A 22,133-nucleotide genomic window follows, 5' to 3' on the forward strand; every position below is an offset into this window, starting at 1 on the left:
TAATGCCGTTCACTGAATATCACATGACAAGATTGTCACACTGGCATTGATCACCAGACCAATATTAGTGAGATTTTGCTCTTCCTTTCTGCAGCTTTCTAATCTATTTCTATTTTTATTTCCTTCTGCAGAGAAGGAATGAGACTACCTAGCTCAGCCTTGCTCTTAGGAAACAGAGCTGGTAACTCATTGCTAAAATTCATCCACTGCCATTGAGTTACAAAGGCAGTGGATAAATGAAGCCACTGGCATCCAATCAAATGTCTGTTTTATTTGACAATCAGTAAACTGAACTGTGAAATGAACTAGCCATGACTTTTAGTATATAACGTGGGAAATACTCCTGTAGAAGCGGACTACAGACTGAGGTCTTTGTGTATAATATCCAGGATGTAAGTCCCCCAAACACATTAAACACTGCATAAAACTATCCCACCTAAGTTAACTGAAAGTGTATCAGGAATACTTACAGGGCGTAGCTTGCCTTGATATCCATCGGGTGTGATCCGAGGAGGCTGCGACGTTGAAGGGGATTCCAAGTTTATGTTATTTTCTGAAAATACAAAACATATGAGTTTGACAACTGAAAACATATATACATTTATATAAAAGTATATTTATTTATAATGTAGTCTTGTAAGTTGGGTAGTAATGATTGAGCAACTGTTCTGCAGGGATGTGAGTTGCACTGTCTGACATACAGCTACTAGACTAGAGGGTTAACCTAAGTCATCTAGGTCCTCCGAAATTCAAATAAAAATCCAAATTGATCGTAAAATGGACATTAACTAATACGACACTGTATGTGTGCCCTTGTATTGCCCTGGAATAAACATTGGATGGTAAGTTCCACAATTGTAGCTTTATTACACTGCCATGCCTTGAAAGTTTGCTTTCCACTCAATGCTACACCTTAAAAAGATTCTGTTGTGCAGATAACAGGTATTTAGGCAGCTTACAGTTAGGAAGGAACCTAAGTAGTGATGTTCATTCTCAGTGCTATCGGCACATTAGATACAAGGAGGCGGTAAAGCAAACTACAAGGCACTGACATTGCAAAGCGACGTTTCCCACAAAAAAAAAAAAAAACATTATGGCAGGCACGTGGGACGTGGCAAAGTTGCTCTGTATTAAATATATTGGCAGGTAACAAACGTGCATTTTGCAGTATTTCCTACTTACCAGTAACAGAAGGGGAGCGGGGGAAGTACAGAGACCCCCGTGGCTGGTCTGGACTGTATAAAGGGCTGGTGGGGGGCTGGTCATACAGAGGCAGAGGAGGGAGGGATGTTTGGGGTTTCGGTAAGGGGGATACCTGTAAAAGAAAGACAACCATGGTTTAAGGAAGACATTGATATTGTATACACGTCTGCTTTTCTAATTCAAATATCACACATCATAAACAGTGATAATAATGATGGATTGTGCAACACCATAAAACAACCAAATGTCATCTTTTTATTTAACTAAAATCTGCTGTCCAGCCTTCCTTTAAGTCTTGCACAGTTGTACAGACTGTCATGTAATGAAATTGCTTGCTGCAGTTTCTAAAGCACATCGTGAGCAGCTCAGTGTGCAGTAAAATTGGGGTAATTTCAAACTAATTTTAAATTTTGGGTAAGAAGATCGGAAGCTTGTGGCATTAAACACAAGAGCAACTTGTTTACTTCTGTAACAAATCAACACTTTTATTAGCTGTGTAGAAAGTAAGTCAATGCGGACTTCACCTGAATGTCTTCTATCCACTGGGAATCCCCATTCTCAGACGCTGCCAGCTCCTCCACCAACACAGATGGAAAAACACCAACGCGACCGTTGAACTCTCCCTCCCAGAAACCGTCGTCGTCCTGGTTCTCCTTGTTCAGGATCCGGATAATGGCTCCTTCGGGAAATGACAGCTCGTCTTCCGTCTGGCCGTCATAATCATAAAGTGCTTTCACAAAACACACTGGGGAAACAGGAAGAGGGAATGACAACAGGCTAGGATTGCAGGAAAAATAAATCCCTTGCAAGATCAAACACCATCAACATTAAAACAAATGCTCTTATTTGTTCTCTTTTTAATAAACAAAACATTAAAGTAAAATTAAGTTTAGTTTTACCTGACAAGAAACCTGCAGCCAGAAAAGTTATGAGCTAATAACTGACTGTGCCAATTATTAGTTATTGATAATACTAGCAATTTTCTGTGACTAGTATGGGTTCCTTGCAGCACTCAGATTCTAATTATTTATGTTCTCTCTGTGTTTGCATTGGTTTCCTCCAGGTACTCCAGTCTTCTCTTGCATCCCAAAAAGTTATTGGTCGGTTAGGGATCCCAATCCCCAGCTGCTCCCATGTTAGAGACTTTACAATAAATAAGGCATACTACTTCCCCCACCTCTTAGATTGTAAGCTCCTCAGGGCAGGGACCTTTCCTCCCCCTGTGTCACTGTAATATGTTGGTGCTCTAAATATATTAAATAATAATAATAATATTACAGTGTAAGCTTCTCTGAGGATTAGTCAGTGACATAACTATAAACTCTAAAAAGTCCTGCGTAATATGTTGGTGTTAAATTGATTCTTAGTAATAATAACAACTCCTTATTTCCCTTTACAAATATTGAAAACCCCTGTGATGAAAATTTCAGGAATTTCAGTTGCTTTTCTTATGAGGCAAACTTATCCTGTAAACAGCAGCAACAACCATTAAATAGTTGCATAGCCAAATTCACAGATTCAACCACAGGGCAGATCTCTCATATACAGGGGTCACTGTAAAACAGCTACATAAAACTAAGAAAGGATAAGTAGGTTTTCACAGATTCTTAAGGGATTTTGCACATTAAATTAAAAGCAGCTAGTAAGCACAGGACCCTGGTGGATGGAGATCTTCTAAGCACTTACCACTTGCATCGCCATTCGTGGTTCCAGAGACCATCTCGGCGTCGTTCGAGTTGGTGGATGTGTGGGATCGGCTGTCCAAGGCAGCCAGCGACTGTAACATGCTCAGCAGACTGTTGGATGTGGGAAATTGGAGGTACTTTTCAGGCACGTATCCTACCTGACCTGATTTATTTCTTGCCTGGAAGGGATAAAGATATAAAGTTGTTGTTGGAAGGACACAAGCTCCTACAAGATACATCAAAGCATGGCTAATCCATAGAGCCCAAAGACATTTTTTTTAAGTGCAAAAATACCAGGCACTCTTCCCTTACTTCACCAGCATAATTAGGCTGAGGCTTACAGAGCTCCAATAAATTTCCCAAAAGAAAGTTGTGGAGTGCCCTGGAAGGTTAGAGGACAGAGAAATGTTTTTACCTGTACATGCCTCCAAACACACACATTCACTCACTTTGTGAAATTAACATAATGCCCACACTCTTGCATTTCAAGGTGCTGCTCCTTCAGCAGACTACTTTATCAGCACAGTGAAACACATCAAAATCCCTCCAGGTTACTGAATATGTTTCTCTTTCCTTGAAGTATTACCTGCACACATATTGGCTATTTTAGCTGCTCATTTTATCATGTATTTACAATTTGCTATTGTAAATAGATTTTACTCAATGTGTGCTCACCTTTGAATATGCAAGAAATATTAGACTGTCAGCTAGCCGGTAAGCACCCTACATAAAAAAGTCCCCAAATTGCTTGTTGTCTTTAAACATCAAAGTAAACTAGAAGATGACTTGTTTGACAGCAAATTACAAGAGACTCAATTCACAAGCTTTATACAAGGATTCGCTGTGTGACTAGTTCTTTAATCTCACTGGATGCAGCTATAAATAACTCACTTTTCTTTTTCTTTTTTAAAAATAATCCTTTTATAAGCTTTGTAAACAAAGCTTCAGGGACCCCATACATTTGTACATCCAGTCTACAATATTACAATTGAGTTTACATACCTTGACCCAATCTTCCATGTCTCCGTCTTCTATAACTTCTAGCATCTCATGCTCCTCTATGGTCAGCTCATCGGGCTGCGATGCCTAAAATAAAAAGGGAGTGATCAGAGGAGAGGAATTTATAAAGAATAGACACAAGACATTTATCAGTTGATCTATATGCTCCGGCCAAAGAGAAATAGGAGGTGCTCATCACATTTCTTCTATATCCTGTTTACTTTCCTTTCACAATGCACCTTTGCCATATGATACACCTTATCAAAACTGACTTTTTCACCCTGTATGGCCAAAGCTTTTTTTGTTTTACAGCAAAATTTAAGAAAAAAAGTAGCAAATGTTATCCTCAGCAGTGTTCCAATATCAAGTTGTTTCACTGAATGCCGTTTAAGTCTAATCTCCTCCAAGATCGCCAACAAGGCAGGAGGATAATTTGGGAACTGTATGAAGGAAGAAGGGGCAACAAACCGTGTGCAAAGATTTTATTGTGTAATAGTAGTGACAGAACACTAACAACCTGTGTAAGGCTTTTGTTTAGTTGAATGGGTTTTGCATACCCATACAACTTTATACTGCTGAAAATGAAGGTGAACAAGAGGTCAACTACATGTCAAATGCAACTGTCAGTAACTTTTAAATGATCACTAAAAGCCTAGCGACAGGCCTCACTTTCAGCTACAGAATTCCCATAGAATATATATCTTATTATGATGAAATCTTATCATCCAGCAGGTGGCATTCTAATCTTTTCACATCATTAGCATGATCAGTTTTTGTTTTAGATAGGCTGAAAGTCTTTAAGGAGTCATCTGAGCAAGACATTTCCCTTACCAATGTGAGTTGCAAAGCAAATGGCTCTGCTGTGCAGTCTCTTTAGATAACCTATATTGCTGTGGGAGACCTCTGCCAAGTACAGTATATAATTAAGTTATAAAAAAACAAAGATTTTACATAGATTGTAAAAAATGCACATATGTGAAAGATTAAATACTAAAGTAATTTCTGCTCAGCTAATCTTATGGTAAAGATGTGCTTGCTATGCTGCAAAGGAAGATTACACCACCCTTTCCAGGTTTAGCTTTGTATATTTCGGTGTAACTTGTCTTTCTCCAGGCTTGTCATTGGGTAATTGATCGGGATCAACATCTTTACCAAATAACAGAGATCCACAGGGAGGCCTAAATATATAGATTACAAAACTGGTAGAACTACATTAAAAACTCTGTGGAGGATAGAACTGTAAATACAGATGTGTTTTCCCAACATATACATTAAGACCTAGTTAAGTCACCATATAGATTTTTATGTTTAAAAAGAACCACATCATGTCAATTAACATATAGCTTTGTGATATGAAGGGTTTAATTAGGAATTGACTGCTTTAATTTGATGTTATGTTTTATTCCTTATGATTTTTTATGTATGACATTTCACACTGAGCACCAAATTTAACCAATAAAGATTCCTGTTGTGTTTGATTTCTTTTAAAATTATTTTTTAAACAGTCAAATAACAGATAGATAAGAACATTTCATGATTATTTTTCAATCTTTCCCCAGTCTATTCTTTCAATCCATCTGTTTCTCTACAGTTTGATAATGCAACTTTATGCATCAAACTTTGATCTTTAAGCTTATAAAACACACACTGAAGTATCCGTCCATTTCCCTAAACTACAAAGGTCCTGCGGGTATATGTGGCCTGTGGAAGAGCCCAGAACCAACCTGATATGAGTAGATGACCTTGCAGGTTAACGGATAATTCCTTAGTGTCCCAGAAGGACTTGAGCTGCTGTCGTCAAAGGCGTCCATACTGTCTTCATGCTCCTCGCCGTCATCTCTATCTAGATCCGTAGTTCCCTGTACAGAAACCAAAAGACAGTTAAAAGGAATCCAATGTGAGCCTTCAGCAAATGGGTGCTTTAAGGTGCCCTTCACGATGCATAGGCAGCAAACTAAAAGTTTGTTCACAATGAATGTCACCATAGTGCACCAATGCATGCAATAATCCATGAATGAAGCCTTCAATTATATTCAAGCCCAATAACTTAAATCGCATGTAAACTTTACCATGGTAATATGGTTCCAAAGGTATTTTGATACTTAAGCTTTATCTAATATAACACCTGGTGATATTATGCATGTCATGTTTACATACTTCCCGTTAAAGGGTAGTAACAATTTTTGTCTGTCACATGGCGTGCAAATACTTGTGCCATTGCAAAGGGATGGTCCACTATTGTCACAAAATGAAGACTTAGCTGAAAAATGCCATGCAGCCATTACTGGAGTGCATGTAGACAAGAAGGGGATGTAAAAAGCGGCTGCAGAAGTTCTGCATTAATTAGATGCAACATAAGGATAGAAACCACTATTTACATTATACAGTTAGGTACAGAGTCTGGGAATATGCTTTTACTACGTCTGAGAACAGCAAACACAGAAAATGATCTGCAGCAGAAAAACAAGTTTAAAAGTCAATGACCTACAAGTGGAAAGAAGTTCAGATTTTACCGCCTGGGTTTTTGAAGCAAGGTGAAGGACCACAATAACAAAATCAACCCCCTTAAACATGTGCAACAGGTAGCTGCCCTCTATAAACCCATTCCTTCCTGCACTCTGTAAATTTACTATATTAATAAACTGTATTTATGTAGGGCCAACATATTACGCAGTGCTGTACATTAAATAGGCGTTGCAAATGACAGACAGATACAGACAGTGACACAGGAGGAGGAAAGGACCCTGCCCTGAAGAGCTTACAATCTAATAGGTGGGGGAAGTAGCACACACTATGAAAGGAGATATGGAATAGTGAGTAAGGGTTGAGGGTTTGTAAGAGGAGATGCCTTGTGCTAAGGGTATTTTATTCTATATTTCCTCCCTTGTAGTAATCAACACTGTACATGGCTGCTGAAGCCATTCAGTACCTGAATTTTGTGAACTATTTGGAGTGGTTCTAAATTATGTAATAACCAATTTCTCTATGACTGTAATTGCATCCAGGCTTTATTTTAGAACATGCAGATGGCACTGCTGTCTTAATGGCCTGGTGCCTTTGTTTAATACTATTATTGCCAGAAACAAATACAGCATTGGAGGCAAATTACTGAGTCACTTTCAAGTTTACCCACCCTGCCAATTTGGCCGGGCATCTATGACCTCACCACTCAATGTCAATAGCGGCATCTGGCACGCCCTGCGGGAAAAGCTGTCCAGCACCCAAATAGCGGAAGGTGTTTGTGCTCCATTCATTTATTTTTTAACCTAAACTTTGTCTGCAAGCACGGATACTTATTGGTAGCAATTATTTTGTGCTGTTTTCTCTAAGCAAAGGGTATTTAATTTAGAATGATGGTTACTACTTAGAAAGATAAGACAATACAAGCCATTTAGTGGAGATAATTAAAGGACTCTAGGTAATAACAAAGCAAAGTGTACATGTTCAGCGCTGACTTACCAGCATAACCAAAACCCTGGACAGATAATAGACAAGGTTCCCTGCACAGACGTCTTATTTACATGTTCGCAGAAGAGGGAATGGGTAATAGAGCGAGACCTGTGATGTATATTGCCTAATGCCTCCCATTACCTGGCGGATGATTATCAGCGATGCATCACGCAAGCTATTAGTTAACGCTAGCTACAATTCCTAATGTTTAACGTATGATAGATGCTTTTAATAGAGGTCACACACACCCTGGGAAAACCCTGACCTGCATTTTATGATCCCCCCTGCTTTGGTATGTGAGCAATTTAAACTAATTTCTTTTTAAAGCTTAGCTCACATATCATAAAACACATTTAAAACTACTTAGCTAAGGATAAAAAGTCATTACTACAATACTAAAAACTGGTATTGTCCCCTAAAAGCTCACATGCTGTCGCTGCTGTTGCAGGTCTTTCAGGTTGCATGACACCCAGCCTCATTCAACACACTTGCTGTAAACCTAGGGCATTAAGGTTACTACCCCTGAGAGGTCACACTGATATCACACAAGAATGCTACAGATAAAGATGCAACACCATGTTGTACCATTTTCTGCAGCACTGGAGTACTTTAAAGTGGAACTAAAGTTAAACTTTAGAACTGTTGGACCAGGCAGGGCATTACAACAAGCAAGAGCCTGAGCTCTGTAGAACTGCATGTGCAGCCCAGCCTTTGTTGCCAGCTTCCCCTGCCCATGTATCGTAAGAAGGAAGACAGCACCTTACAATGGAACAGAGACAGGTGAATATAGTAGACCAGAGGAGGACATGTAATTGGACTGAACAGCTCAAGAATATTGTGCCACTCATAACCTCATCACACGCACGGATACAAGACTTCTCTAGAGCTGCTCCAAGTCTCTGGAATGGTCTTCCTCGTCCTATTCGGCTTGCTCCTACTTTCTGCTCATTTAAAAGAGCACTCAAAACCCTTTTTTTCAAACTTGCCTACCCGGCTTCTTCTGTCATTTGAAACCATCACTACTTCCCACACTACATATTTCCCATCCTTTTGTGTGTGAAATTCCCCCACCTACTAGATTGTAAGCTCTTCGGGGCAGGGTCCTCCTGTATCACTGTCTGTATTAGTCTGTCATTTGCAATCCCTATTTAATGTACAGCGCTGCGTAATATGTTGGCGCTATATAAATCCTGTTTAATAATAATAATAATAATAATAATGTTGGGTCTGATTGAGCTCCTGGCATGCCTGTATGGGAATGATGTCATCCTGGTCCCATGAATCAAGATGGCTAAACATCGTAAGAAGGAAGACAGCACCTTACAATGGAACAGAGACAGGTGGATATAGTAGACCAGAGGAGGACATGTAATTGGACTGAACAGCTCAAGAATATTGTGCCCCAAAGATGGGGAGGCAGATGAGCTGTATATGGGTTTAATCATTCACAACTGGACTAGCTCAAGAATTGAAACATTCTGTCTCAAACTATTATTACTTACAAAAGTTACAGAACTATAGTTACACGCTCTTTTATTTAGCTTTACTTGAATGTCTCTGGTGCTACAAAGCCAATGGGACTGCAAAAGCAGTATGAGGAAACCTTTAGGTGATCAGCTATTATTTAGCTTTACTTGAATGTCTCTGGTGCTACAAAGCCAATGGGACTGCAAAAGCAGTATGAGGAAACCTTTAGGTGATCAGCTACTGGTAAAAGCAGGTCAACAAAAAGTCAGATTAGGTTAAATGCAGGTTCACATAATTTGGAGTACTGTGACCACTTTTGAAGACCTTATTTACAAAAATATATCCTTTTTATCTCTCCTTTTACTCCAATCATTTAAATTGGTTTCCCTAATGTAAGGTGTTTATATATAAAGCCACATTAGAATTTTTATTAACAAAAAAAATTGTTTTGTAATGTTTTATGCCACTACAAAAACCCAAACAATTTAAAGATATTCTTTTTTTGTTAATACAAAAAGATATAGATAAGATATGAATCTAGAGAAGGGCAACAAAATAGTGAAATGTCTAATAGAATAAACATATCAAGAGACACGGCAGGAACCCAGTACATACATTCTTCAGGGACAGACAAAGGTGGTGGGAACCACAGAAACCTTTAAATACAGTTCAATAAATAAGGTTTATGAGGACATGAATTGTATTTGATGGTGATATCAAACGAACAGGGTCATGGCATTAAAAAAGCATGAGAAAAGTTTAAAACTAACTTTAGAAAGTTTTATTTTACTAAAAGGGTAAAGAATAAAAAAAAACTTGCTACAGAAGTAGTAAACCAGGCAAGTGTAAGTGAATTTTATTATGTTTGGGATAAACACAGATCAAACCCTGAATAAATATTCATATTTACTGTCTAATAACAAACTTTCCCATTAGAAAACTTCACTACCATTCCTGTTCTGATGAACTCAAAATGTAGACTTTTTTCTCACACATTTAGACGAGGTGATGATAATGGTCATACAGCATTAAACCCCCCCCCCCAAAAAAAAAAAAAAAAAAATCAGGTTTGGACTTCAATATATTAACGCTTTAGTAAGTGGGTCTTGTAGATCCACTTATGGTATTGTTTTACAATGCACAATGATAGCTTTCCTGAAGAGCTAACAATTGATGCACAATGAACTGAAAAATGGTACGCAAGCTTCATCCATCTGTTGAAAATGTCACGTTGCCAACATTCATGATGGATGTAAATATTTCTCATCACTAAAGCCTTTGTGAAAAATAAACAGATTGTGCCATGATGACCAGATGGCAGTAAACAAAACGCTCTGAATCGCTCACATTCCTCGGCACCTGCTGCAGTTACCAGCACCACACAACTCATTGTGTCTGGCGTGAGGAAGCCAGTTGGAAGGGTGACAGACATCGCTGGGTGCTGGTGTCACCCGGCAGCTGAGACACAACCATGGCTGCGTGTGACAATAGTCTACACAGGCAATGCAGAATCAGAAATCTTGGGTATAGAGGACAAAAATGTGAAAAAGAATCCTCAGAGGAGATCTGTTTTAACTTTTCTCTACCATTCTGCCTTAGAGCAGTGGTCGCCAACCAGTGGTCCGTGAGAAAATTTTGGTGGTCCACAGAAAAATTTGGACATTATTTGCAATTTTTATGTTTTAATAATAATAAAAAAAAGAATATTCTAATAAATTAATTATATTGTGAATGGCAATTTTCATCTTTATATTATTGCACGAACTGTACTAAAGATGGAAAACCAATGAAGGCGCAGCATGACGTCAGTGTGGTCAAGTTGTAGGAGGCAACCGTTGCCGAGCCGTATGCTTCAGTATTGTTTCGACTAACAGTCGGTTACTCTGCGAATACCGATTCTGTTTCGATTGTTTTATTTTACTTGTTTATTTCTGAGATTGCACTTTTAGCTAAGTATGACCTTAACTGTGTATTTTCTTTAACTGTTATTATTATTAAACAAGATTTATATAGCAACAACATAATATGCAGCGCTGTTAAATTTAATAGCATCAAAATAGTTTGACTTTGATAACTATCATTTCTTGTTTGGCTCTGGATTCCAATTAAATAAACCCATACTGAGTGAGAAAAAGCAAACAAATATTTTGCATTTCTTAGTAATACCAAAGATAATGCAACTAATAGTAACAATAGTAATACTTCACTTAACTGTGAGCTGATCAATGATCAATGAGCCTCCACAGTCCTCATCAGGCACCATTAGGAAGATCATTGGTTTACAAATATATTTTCATTTTTTAATAAAATTCATATTAATGGTACTTGGGAATTTAAATTATGAATTTAGAGGGCCATAAAATCTGAAAGGTTGGCGACCACTGCTTTAGAGCGAACAGGCATTTCTTTGTGACCGGGTTCTGCATCCCCAAACATGTTTTTGGGCATTCATTTAGCAAGGATGCTTGCTGCACATTACTGACTGAGTCATGATAGAAGTCTTCTGGGGAATCTCAGTCCCAACCACAATATTAATTTGGCAAAGATGGCTCAATGATAATATAAAACAGTTGTCCAGAAGGCCACTTTACCAAGTGTGAAGATCCGTTGTTGATCATGGTGGGAAGGCTGGCCCATCGCTCATTCTCCAGTTCTTCCATAACCTGGTTCATGGCGCTCTTTAACCACGTGTCCACAGACACCCCAATCTGTCGCAAGAGATCAAGGCGAGCTTCAGCCTTCAGTTTGGTGATCTGTGGGAAACACAGAATAAAAAATGTGTTACTTTGTAGGGGGACATTAAAGCTGAATGCCAGGTATAAAATAAAATACACACATTACTGCAGTTCTGTATACTTGATTGCTATCAAATTCTTGCAGGTTATGCAGAATTAAGAGTAGGAGATGAAAAAGCGGAAGAGCGAGCCAATGAAAGCTATTACTTTTCACTTAGTTCCGATTTTAGGTAAACCTGTGCAGTGCTTTGCATGGAGACAAGCTTAAAAAGATTTTTTTTATTCTACAATTGTACTTTTTAATTCATAATTTGTTTTTTGATTCACAGTTATTTGTTTGGAAATAAAGCAGATAGGGAATGAAACGCGACATAGAAAATAAAAATGCTGTCTGCACTCTGCCGTGAATTCCGCTGATGGTGCAGTTTCAGCTGGCTCTATTCATGCAGAAAAAACCATCGCAGGCACTTTAGCTTTGTATTCAAACATAGAAAAGTCTGCTCATGTGGGCACAAGAGATGAGATATTGTATAAAGATTTACTGCCAGTTTGCTGGACTGTGTTATTCCCACAATTTTGTCATGTCTTTCCTACATAAACCATGTATACAACACCCAGCCATGACATGGTCAAAAAAATTATGATTCATCAGACCAGGTCACCCTATTCCATTGCTCCATGATTCAATTCTGAATACCATTTGCCCACTGTAGGTGATTTTGAAGGTGGACACAGGTCAGCATGGGGGATTCTGTCAGGTGTGTGACTATGCACCAAGCTGCAATGCACTGCACTCTGACACCTTTGCCCTTTTGCTCAGCCTAAAGTTTTACAGCAAGTTGTGCACTCTGGAGGAACCTTGGCCTAGGGCATCAAGGACTCTGTTGCTGAATTACAAATTGTCTGACCTCGCACAACTTTTGGTAGGTACTGAGTACGGCATTCTGGGAATATCTCACTAGACCTGCTCTTTTAAAGATGTCACCTGGCCATCACAATTTTGCCCTTATGAAAGTTGTTTAGATACAGTAGCCCATTTTTCCTGCTTCTAACACATCACTTCCAAAAACTGACTGCTCACTTGCCGCTATATATATAGTCTACCCCTTGACAGATGCCGCTGGAACTGGATGATCAATAACATATATCTTACCTACCAGCATTTTTATTGTTTTGGCTGATTTGTGCTCATCTGAATCCATGATCACTCATGGTATGCAGGAGGCACGTGAAGCCTCCAGAGGAAAACGCTAAAAAATAATTTCAGCATTGATTTGTTAGCAAAAATAATTTACTTATTTGTTGCCATTGATTTTGAATTAGCTATAGATATATGTCTGAACGAACAAACAAATATTACACCAGAGAAACCTAACTCTCTTCAACTACTGTCTGATCTTCAATTCGTAGAATGTCTAATTGCTGGATAATTCAGAAGGGTTAAAAGGTGAGAAGGTTTCCTTGGGAAAAACCTCACCATCTAACCAAGCATGAAGATCAGCTTACAGATGTAAGGAGAACGCCGTCTGCTCATCTCTGCTATTCTGCACATTGCACAGCTCTAAATATCAGACACCAAGAAGCTCAACTCCTGTCTGCACTTGACCGTAGTGTTCCATTAATGCTCTTTGGAGTCAATTTTACCAATGTAGAGCATGATCACTTAGCTTAGTGAATGAAGTAAAACTAAATGAAAATTTGCAAAGAGTACCCAATCATATAAGTAAAACCATTTTCTTTTTGCACAGCTTCCCAATTGTCTCAGTGAACATGCTCTACTCCTTTAATAAATCAACCTATAAGAGGATGGGTTAGGGTTATCATACACTTTAAAACACCCATCCATTTCCCAATGGAGGCAACACTTCCCTGAAGTAACACATTTCAAAACTCAGTGACCAGGAGCAATGGAAAAACTACAAAACGTGCGTGATTACAATGAACACAGATATCTGCGATTACACATGATTACTCCATGAGGACTGAGCAGGCTGGAAAACCATTCCCCTCCAGGGGTACAATTATTTTAAAATATTAATTAAACCAGCTGTATTATGCCCAGGGGAATCATCCTACAGAGAAACGGGCCTATACAGCTTACAGATGGGATTCTTCATTTAAGAGGTTTTAGCAAAGATTAAGAGTATATGACACACAGAGATGCAGCCATATTATAATATTAATGAGCCCAGGGCCAGTAACCTACCTGACTTACCCTTAATAGGGTATTATGCAAATAGAATTATATCTATTTATATATAAAGTGAACCTGGTAAAGCTATGATTTGACCTAAAAGTCCCCATTTAAAGTACCACACACTGCCTATTACTTTTCTACAGCTTTGTTTATTCATGGCAAGTGGGAAAAGACAGCTCAAAGTAAGCTCAACTTGGATCTCCTGGTGGAGCATACACATGCCTGTCTTCCACTACTCTACTAGGTGACTAAGGCTGTGTACACACGTGCAATAATTGATGTTGGAAAGGATCTTTCACGATCCTTTCCAACGACAAAGGACTGTACGATGCAATAACAAGCGCTGTTCATACAGCACCGTTCTGCTCTATAGCGAGGGTAAGGGGAAAACGATGGAGCGGCACCCCACTGCCTACAGAACTGCTTTAAGCGTTTTTGAAGGAGACAAATGCCTAATACTAAATGGTACACAAAAGAATATTAATATGTACATAATTTAATAAAAGCATAGCACACCCCCTTTAACAAAGGTAATAAATAGCAGATAAATTGTAAGTCCCTGCTTGAACAACATTGTTATTCTGCAAATCATGCAAACCCCCCGACAGGTCCATTTCAAGAAAAACCCGGATTTTGCGGCCAACCAGTGCACTAAGGCCAAAGAAATAGCTGCAGCTCTCTCAAAATGAATGTGTGTGCAGCAGGAGGTTATAATTACTTCTATTTTGTAACAATACTAATTAAATCTTAATTAAAGTGCAGCAGAAGGAGACACATGTAAGCAGAAAGGCGGCTGGCGCGATCTCTGTGTGTCTGAGCACCACAAACATAACAAAAGCTGTGAGCAGAATCATCGGAAACTGACTTTAGCTGGCCCATAAATCAGCAGACGCTTTATTATCACAATGCTAAACGAGCTGCGAGAATCTCCTAATAAAAACTTTATGACTCTCTGGGTCGGGGGTGGCTGCGCACAATACAGCAATTATTACCCATATAGGATTTCAGACAGATCTTGATATAATTGGAGCAAAATATTTGAAACGGTACAGGAATTTAAAGGATATGTCTACTTTTGCTGTAAAGTACATATATTATTTGTCTCTTAATGGTAAGAAATGTGAATAGAATGTCATGTCTAGGATGCATGAATGAGCGCTGTACATACAGCGAATGATGAAGCAGCTCTCTCCCCTTCACTTTCATTATGATTGTTTGTCATTCATGGATCTGCCAGGACAGACGACGGAAGATGAGAACTGTACACATGCCAGATTCTTGTCCAATATCAGCCCAGAGGCGATAATCGGATGAGAATCATCTGGCGTGTGTACATAGCCTTAAACTTTCCCTAAGCTTTGGCCCCATGTTCCTACTAGATCACTACTTTGACTGGCCAACAGGAATGTGAAAGTGACCAGAAGTGGTGGGAAAGTTTCAGAACCAACAAAAAGTGCCAACTGCTCTGCTTATCAGAAAAAATTGGTATTCTGTCATGGTAGGAGATTTGGGAGGCTGCTGCAAAATTGTACATCTTTGTGGACTACAAACCTGCATCTGTTTGGGATTCACTCCTTATGGCAGAGTCTCTTTAAAGCTAAATTTCATGCAAATAAAAAAAATATATATAGCTCTGTATTTATTAAAACATTATTAAATGTATTTTTAATACAAGCAGAACCTGAAAATGACCTGGTATAAGCCTCTCACAGTTCTCTACAGAGCAGAGTTAAGAAGCAGCTCAAAAAGCTGCACCGCAGTGCTCACGCGCCAATAAGGAGCATTCAGACATCAGAAGAATAGAGAGATAAGCTCATCAGTCTGCTGCTTCTCCTTTCCCTGTCTATTCCTGATCTCTATGTTACTAGTAGTAGTGTCATGTGGCAAAGCAAGGTCACAGACTTGAATAAATAAAACATCCCACATACACGGTATGTATTTCACATGTGTATTTACTTATTATCTGGAATTCAGAACACCTTTAAAAGAAACCTGTAGTGAGTATCATCTTAGTAACAGATTCTCAGTTGTACCTTGGAAAGCTGTAAAAATCCCACTTTACTAAGTTGACATTTTAGTAAAAATGTAAATGAAATGCAGATGTATTCAATATATAATGCAGAGTGAATCACACAAAAGTTAATACATTTCAGATTTTTTTCTTCGTACCTCCGCCTTGCGAATACTTTCTCTGGCTTCTTCAATTTTCTGCTCCAGTTCTGCCCGGCCCTGCTCTGAAGGCGGCGTACTCTGACACTCCAGATCATCCAGGGCCTGTAGGGGAACAAAGTACTAGATAAAGTGACCCCGTAACCTAGGATTCTGTATTCGATAACTTCTTAACCTTCTCTGCAAATTAAAACCAGACTACCTAACCTCATTTACACATTTACACAGTACCACAAGTACTGATCAATGCCCAAAATTGTGCTAAAATTGTGCTACATTCTTCAGCAGGGCAGAAATTATTATTAAACAGTATTTATATAGCGCCAACATATTACACAGCGCTGCACGTAAAATATGAGATCTTTGTTGTTTGCATTTTAAGCAGTTTGAGGGGTTATGTTGACAAAGGCCAAATGCATGCAGGTAGCTGTATTTGAATGAAAAATGCAGAATATGACCTTTGCTTGTAGTTCAGAAGCATTGTAAGAGGGCATGCTCTGTTCTAAAGAAACTCAATGCAAAGCAGGTCAAGTGAAAATTTTAAACTCTGCTCAGTCAATATAATTTTGCTGATCCATGTTTGAGGTGTGTTCCATGACCATGTCAAATGCAGGAAAAAAAATGCTCATTGCCATGACATATGTTTACATAATATGCTGAACATAAATGTACATTTCTGGCAATGAGTTGGGCTATGACTTGGTTATTACTAATACAGTGCAGATGGAAACGAATACACCCAGGTGGTGATTATTGTCATTTAGGTAACTGGAAAGAGCAAATGATGGCTCCCTCTATGACCATGCATGACCAAACAACCAAACTCCTAACCACCATCAAAGTACTTTTCTATCCCTCTATCCAGGGAACCACCAAAAAATAATGCAGGTATTTTTAGGGAAAGAGATTACGTTACTTTCAATTCATCCATTCTTACAATGCAAAATTCCAGCTTGGCAATTGGCTAGTCACATGCAGAAGAATGGAGATGACCCCTGGAGCTTACACAAGGTTTGGACTCAACGTTTCTCTCCAGCAGGGAATTGTGAGGGTCAAATGTTGCTATATTAAGAGAACCTGTAGCTTTGCTTTGACTAGGTAGGCACTGCTTGCAGGCCCCTGCAAGCAGGTACCAGTGCCCAAATTCCCACCAATTTCCAGGTACTTGTGCTCAGGCAAAGCACCAGAATTTCCTGGCAGTTTGGGAGTCAGCTCACTCTCTTCCCATCTGTACAGACTCTGATGAGCCCATCGCTATGATGAACTGCCTCACAGGCCAATAGTAACGAATTAAAGGCAATAGGAGCACTGCGCCCTATCATTGCTAAAACAGCTGAAATTGAATCCTGTTAAATCCTGGAAAGAAAAACAAATATATATAAAGCACCTAGAGGTTTCATAAAAGCATCAGGGCATGACAAATAGCAAAAGAACCCTGGCATGCTTCTACTATACCTACACGCTGGCTGTGGATGATGTTCTTATGCTCCCTCGCCACTCGAGTTGCCCATTTGCGTGCCTCTTTGTTCAGGCTGTGCTCTTCCGTGGTGCCCGTCTCGGACTCCAGCTGCCGACTCTGCAAGACAAAAACCAAATTTAAAATTCTCAGTGATTTTTTTTTTTTTGCAAAGGGCAGAAAACACTTCCCACTTCCAGCAAATGTTTCCAATAACATAATGAGCTGTGATCTGCTGGAATAAGTCTGCACAATGAGGTGCAAACATGTAGAGCTGCCAGTGTGGAAAGAACACAAAGTTTCTGCATTTATTTGTTTTGGGAGATGTGACGAGAGGCCCAGTTCTATTCATAGGTCAATTAAGTTTTTTTACTCTGTGTTGGGGATCCTAAAATGTGAACTGAAGACTTATGGGTGCTAGTAATGGGCAATAACAAACTGTTAAGTGTGTAAAATCACCAGGGTATTTTTTTTTTTGGTTTGGAGCGGGAAAAGGCTAAACCCAAAGTTTATTATGCTTGTATTTAACTTCCGTGGTTCCTCCCTTCCAGCTCATCTGCATGCTATGTGTTGGAACAAAACTTCTGTTTTTATTACACAACTTATTTTAGGCACAGCGATGTTACCACTTGGTCTCTATGCTTACCTATGCTATGCAGGCAGGTCATGTCTGATGGAAAGGACCTGCAAGGTGAAATCACAGCACCGACTAGTACTCCTTTAAAGAACTTGGATGCAAGCAAAGTGCTAGCATTTTGGAGGAGTCATGCAAATGTTAAAATGCCTTGTTGATGGGTTTCCGTCTTCATATAGACCGCCCTAGGTGATGCCTGTATGTTATGCTAAGAATGAATGACATTACGCAGTATTTTCTTAAAGAGGTTCCTTATTTAAATGTTATAGACAAATACAAACATGTAAAATATTGCAGCTAACTAGTCCTTAGATGAGGTGGCAGCTTTAGCTGACTTTTTCCCCAAACTTTTCTCTTTATTTTCATCTTGTGACTACCAATAACGCTACTCTACAGTGACAACACTCATTTGTTGCAGTGTAAGTAGGAAGAGGCAGTTGTCAGAATCAGATAGGAAAGGGGAAAGCCTCCTGTCCTCCACAGAGATAGCTAAGAATAATGTTAAATGACAATAGACAGTGTAGGAAGTATTAGGCTACGTACACGTCAGATGGTTCTTGAGAATCTGGTGTGTGTACAGCACTTGTCGTTCGAACGACCGTCCTGGCAGAACCACGGACGATCATAAGGAAAGTAAAAAGGAAAGAGCGCAGCAGGTGCCACTCCATCGTTATCTACCTCTCCTCTCCATAGAGAAGAACGGTGTTGTATGTACAGCGCTCATTCATGCATTGTGCAGTCATTGGAAAGGATCGTGAAAGATCCTTCCCAACGACAATTATGCACGTGTGTATGTAGCCTTCGCTTACAAGTTTTCTGGCAGGATCACTGGTTTCAATTTATTGTTAACAGATCACAAGGGAACAAATATGAAAAGTTAATTGTTGAGTGTATATACACTTTAAAAAAAGCTACATTTTAAGATATGAAGAATATTTGTATATATTCTGTGCAGACACTCCCTGCCTTTATCATGTCAGCTACGTTGATAGGGATATGCAGATAAGGACTTCTGGCTATTTTTAAATTTCCTGCATATTATACACTACATGGGAGGAGTTCACTAGTCTATCAGTGGAAAACAGGGCAGAGATGCTCGAGAATTCAGTATAGAAAACAGACTACCAATTGACTACAGAAAATTAAGAACCAACTTGATTTTTGGCAAAACTGGAATTTTTTTGTATTTTTGCATAAATTGTAAAGATGTGTTGAATTTTGTTTTTTAATTATTATTATGCTCAGACACTGAATCTAAAAGCAATGGTATTTCTTGGGATAGTACCCTGACTGGCTTCCATTAAGAACACATATACTGACCACCAGCATGGGGGAATGGTTTCTCCCTCTCAGCAGCAAATACGCTATTTTGGCAACTGAATGCTGTGCTGTGTGCCAGGAAGAGAAACGGACGGTTTAATGGCTCTCTGTTGCAGCCGGTGAAGTGCGAAGGAAAGAGCCGCCTTTTAATAGCAGTACATATCATGTGTGAAATAAATGCAGACTAGTTTCACTTCCAGGACCACCAATGGTGACTAATGCTTCTAATTCCCCCTCCATACTGGTCAGTCACAGAAGAATTATTATTACAGCCTTTAAATAATATGGGAATAATGTGTTAGAATAATCTACTAGGGAGAAATTTAAACATGAACTAATGTTGAGAGAAAAAAAAAAAATCTTCCAACTATCTGGGAGTTTGTGTCATTATGGAAATTGAAACTGTATTTTAGAGCTATATTTATAAAATTAAAAAAGCAAACTAAAAGCAGCAAATCCTTTTAATATGTGCAAATTTCCACTGCAAACACAGAAAAATACTAGTTGGCACATTGCCAAATTTTTTTGGCCCGTCCACATAGGGGCTTTGCTGCTCTAACATCCCACCCAGGGTTGTCAGCCTTGTCTGCTGGACTACAGAATCCTACCTAAACCCCTCCACCCTTAAGGTCCTGTTTCCACAGAATTTTATGAAAGCTTCAGGCTGCAAAATGAGGAAAACACAGTATGTGTCAGCTTTGCCATTTTAGAACACCATAGGGTAAAACAGGTAAAGCAGCATGGTACATTGCACAGCAACTGTGTAGACTGCTCAACTTTTTAATTCAAAACTGTAACAGTGTGTTTAAAAGGCTTAAAAACATACCATTAAAGTAAAAAAAAATGAAGCCAGAGGAAGCTTTGACTTAGGCTACATACACATGTTCAATAACTGTCATTGGAAAGGATCTTTCACAATCCTTTCCAATGATAAAAGACCGAATGAGCACTGCACATAAAGCATCATTCTGTTCTATGGAGAGCGGAGGGGAGAGAAAGCTGGATCAGCAACCCGCTGTGCTCTCTTACCTTCAATTCCATTACGATCCTTCATGGATCAGCCAGGACGGATCCATGAACGATGTAGGACGAGTGCTGTACACATACCAGATTCTTGTCCGATACTAGCCCAGAGACGATTATCAGACAAGAATCATCTGACGTGTGTATGTAGCCTTACATGCATACATAATTCCATAAGCCTACTGGGCACGATTTATCAAAGTTTACAAAGTCTTGAAAATCTTTAATAAATAGGGGCCTATGGGTAAGGAAATCTCCTGGGGGATGTAGATCTGGGGCTGGGCCTACATCTATGGGGGACAGACCCCTCAAAACTTGACTGGTGAGGATATCAATGCATATCGATATACAAGCAGTTTCTGGTTGCAGAAGAAGGAAGGAAAACAAATAATGCATGGACATGGTTAAAACGAAGGTTTGGACTAATTCATCAAGGATATGTAGAAGTTGTGAATAAAATGTAGACTAAATTTTCTTCCTGGACCATCAAGGATGGCTCATGGTGCAATCAGATATACTAGATTATATACTATACTAGTTGGTTTAATTTGCACAGTCAGGGCTGGGTTCAGGATGGGGATTAAATGTGCATATTTTTAGATTGTTTGCCCTGGAAAGAGCTATGATCTGCTATATTAATATCGGACACACACTGAACTCCTTTGATACATCAGTATCTCCTTTCAAGTCTTAAATGTCTTCTCAATGTGTGTATTATTATATATTTTATTTCCCTACTTATCCATGGTGCTGCATTGCCGCTGTTTCTATTTTTGCATTTTTTTCATATAAATCTGCTGATCTTACAGCTGGAACTTCCCTTTTACTTCCATATCTTTCATAAAACACTCTCTATTCCCATTTGGGGTTGTGCCTTTAGGTGCCTCTCCAGCGCTGAACACAAATTCCAGCGTGTGAATAAACAGGAAAAAGCCGGTGTCAGGCCAAGGTTTAAGCTGATGCCTTCCTTTTTGCAGCAAAATATGCTGTGCCAGCATTCCGGCACAATGGTGGTTTATCTGCAGGCAGAGGAAGATATATTTCCACACGTATCCAATGCCAGGGACTGCTGACAACTATTGAAATCATATCGGATGCATGAAAACAATAAAACATTTCCACTGTAGAAGGCAGAGCTCTGATTGGTCACGTGTATTCAGCCAAGCAGTGAATATGGGCTTGGTGTAGGAACAAAATGCAACAAATTGGGGATTATTTCTTTAATGATTTGGCTGTATTCAGATCCTTTTGACTATCATTCTTTATTGTACACTACTACTGTTCTCCTTGTGGGCTTAAGGTAGAATTCAATGGGAAATGTTTTTGGGTAATTAGAATATCTTTCTAATACTACCCTAACCAGGGATTTCTGAAAATTTCATCCCCCAAGGTCATTTGTGATTGTCTAGCATTGGTTCGGCTGTCCCCTGATTATTAACAATCCATAGTGTTTGATCACTAGATGACCATCTGCTAACGGACGGTACTGTTCGATAAAACCATGAAAGGGCACCTACTATTCGAGTTTCACTTCCATAAAGTGCACAGTGCTCATTTTACAGGAAACAATTACTAATGATCCTTGCCTGTGACTATAATTGAGAGTGTGCATGGCGTTTCATTCACACTATATGGGCTATTCTTTTTGCAGGTTATTTGATAAGTGTTATGCATACTAAGTTTGGAGAGTGTGAGGTCAAGTAAGCAACTATCAGGTTTTAGGTAAACCCTGACCTGCTGGAACTTTAAATAAGCTTGACAAGCATGCCCAATTAAATATTTAGCACCCAACAGA

General features: G+C 39.1%; 1 protein-coding gene across 2 annotated transcripts in view; it reads right to left on the bottom strand.

The window, feature by feature from the left end:
* Positions 1–22,133, bottom strand: part of FCHSD2 (FCH and double SH3 domains 2) — a 131,795-nt gene that overhangs the window by 6,918 nt on the left and 102,744 nt on the right. For both annotated transcript variants that reach the window (XM_072401982.1, XM_072401990.1), the window contains 9 exons: positions 17,365–17,481; positions 15,906–16,010; positions 11,396–11,557; positions 5,612–5,746; positions 3,891–3,974; positions 2,890–3,067; positions 1,728–1,948; positions 1,183–1,315; positions 471–553 (listed from right to left, as the gene is read on the bottom strand). In XM_072401982.1, coding sequence (XP_072258083.1) covers positions 471–553; positions 1,183–1,315; positions 1,728–1,948; positions 2,890–3,067; positions 3,891–3,974; positions 5,612–5,746; positions 11,396–11,557; positions 15,906–16,010; positions 17,365–17,481 — 1,218 coding nt within the window. The remainder of the gene's footprint in view (positions 1–470; positions 554–1,182; positions 1,316–1,727; positions 1,949–2,889; positions 3,068–3,890; positions 3,975–5,611; positions 5,747–11,395; positions 11,558–15,905; positions 16,011–17,364; positions 17,482–22,133) is intronic.

This window comes from Pyxicephalus adspersus, chromosome 1, assembly GCF_032062135.1.
Source record: "Pyxicephalus adspersus chromosome 1, UCB_Pads_2.0, whole genome shotgun sequence".
Taxonomy (NCBI): domain Eukaryota; kingdom Metazoa; phylum Chordata; class Amphibia; order Anura; family Pyxicephalidae; genus Pyxicephalus; species Pyxicephalus adspersus.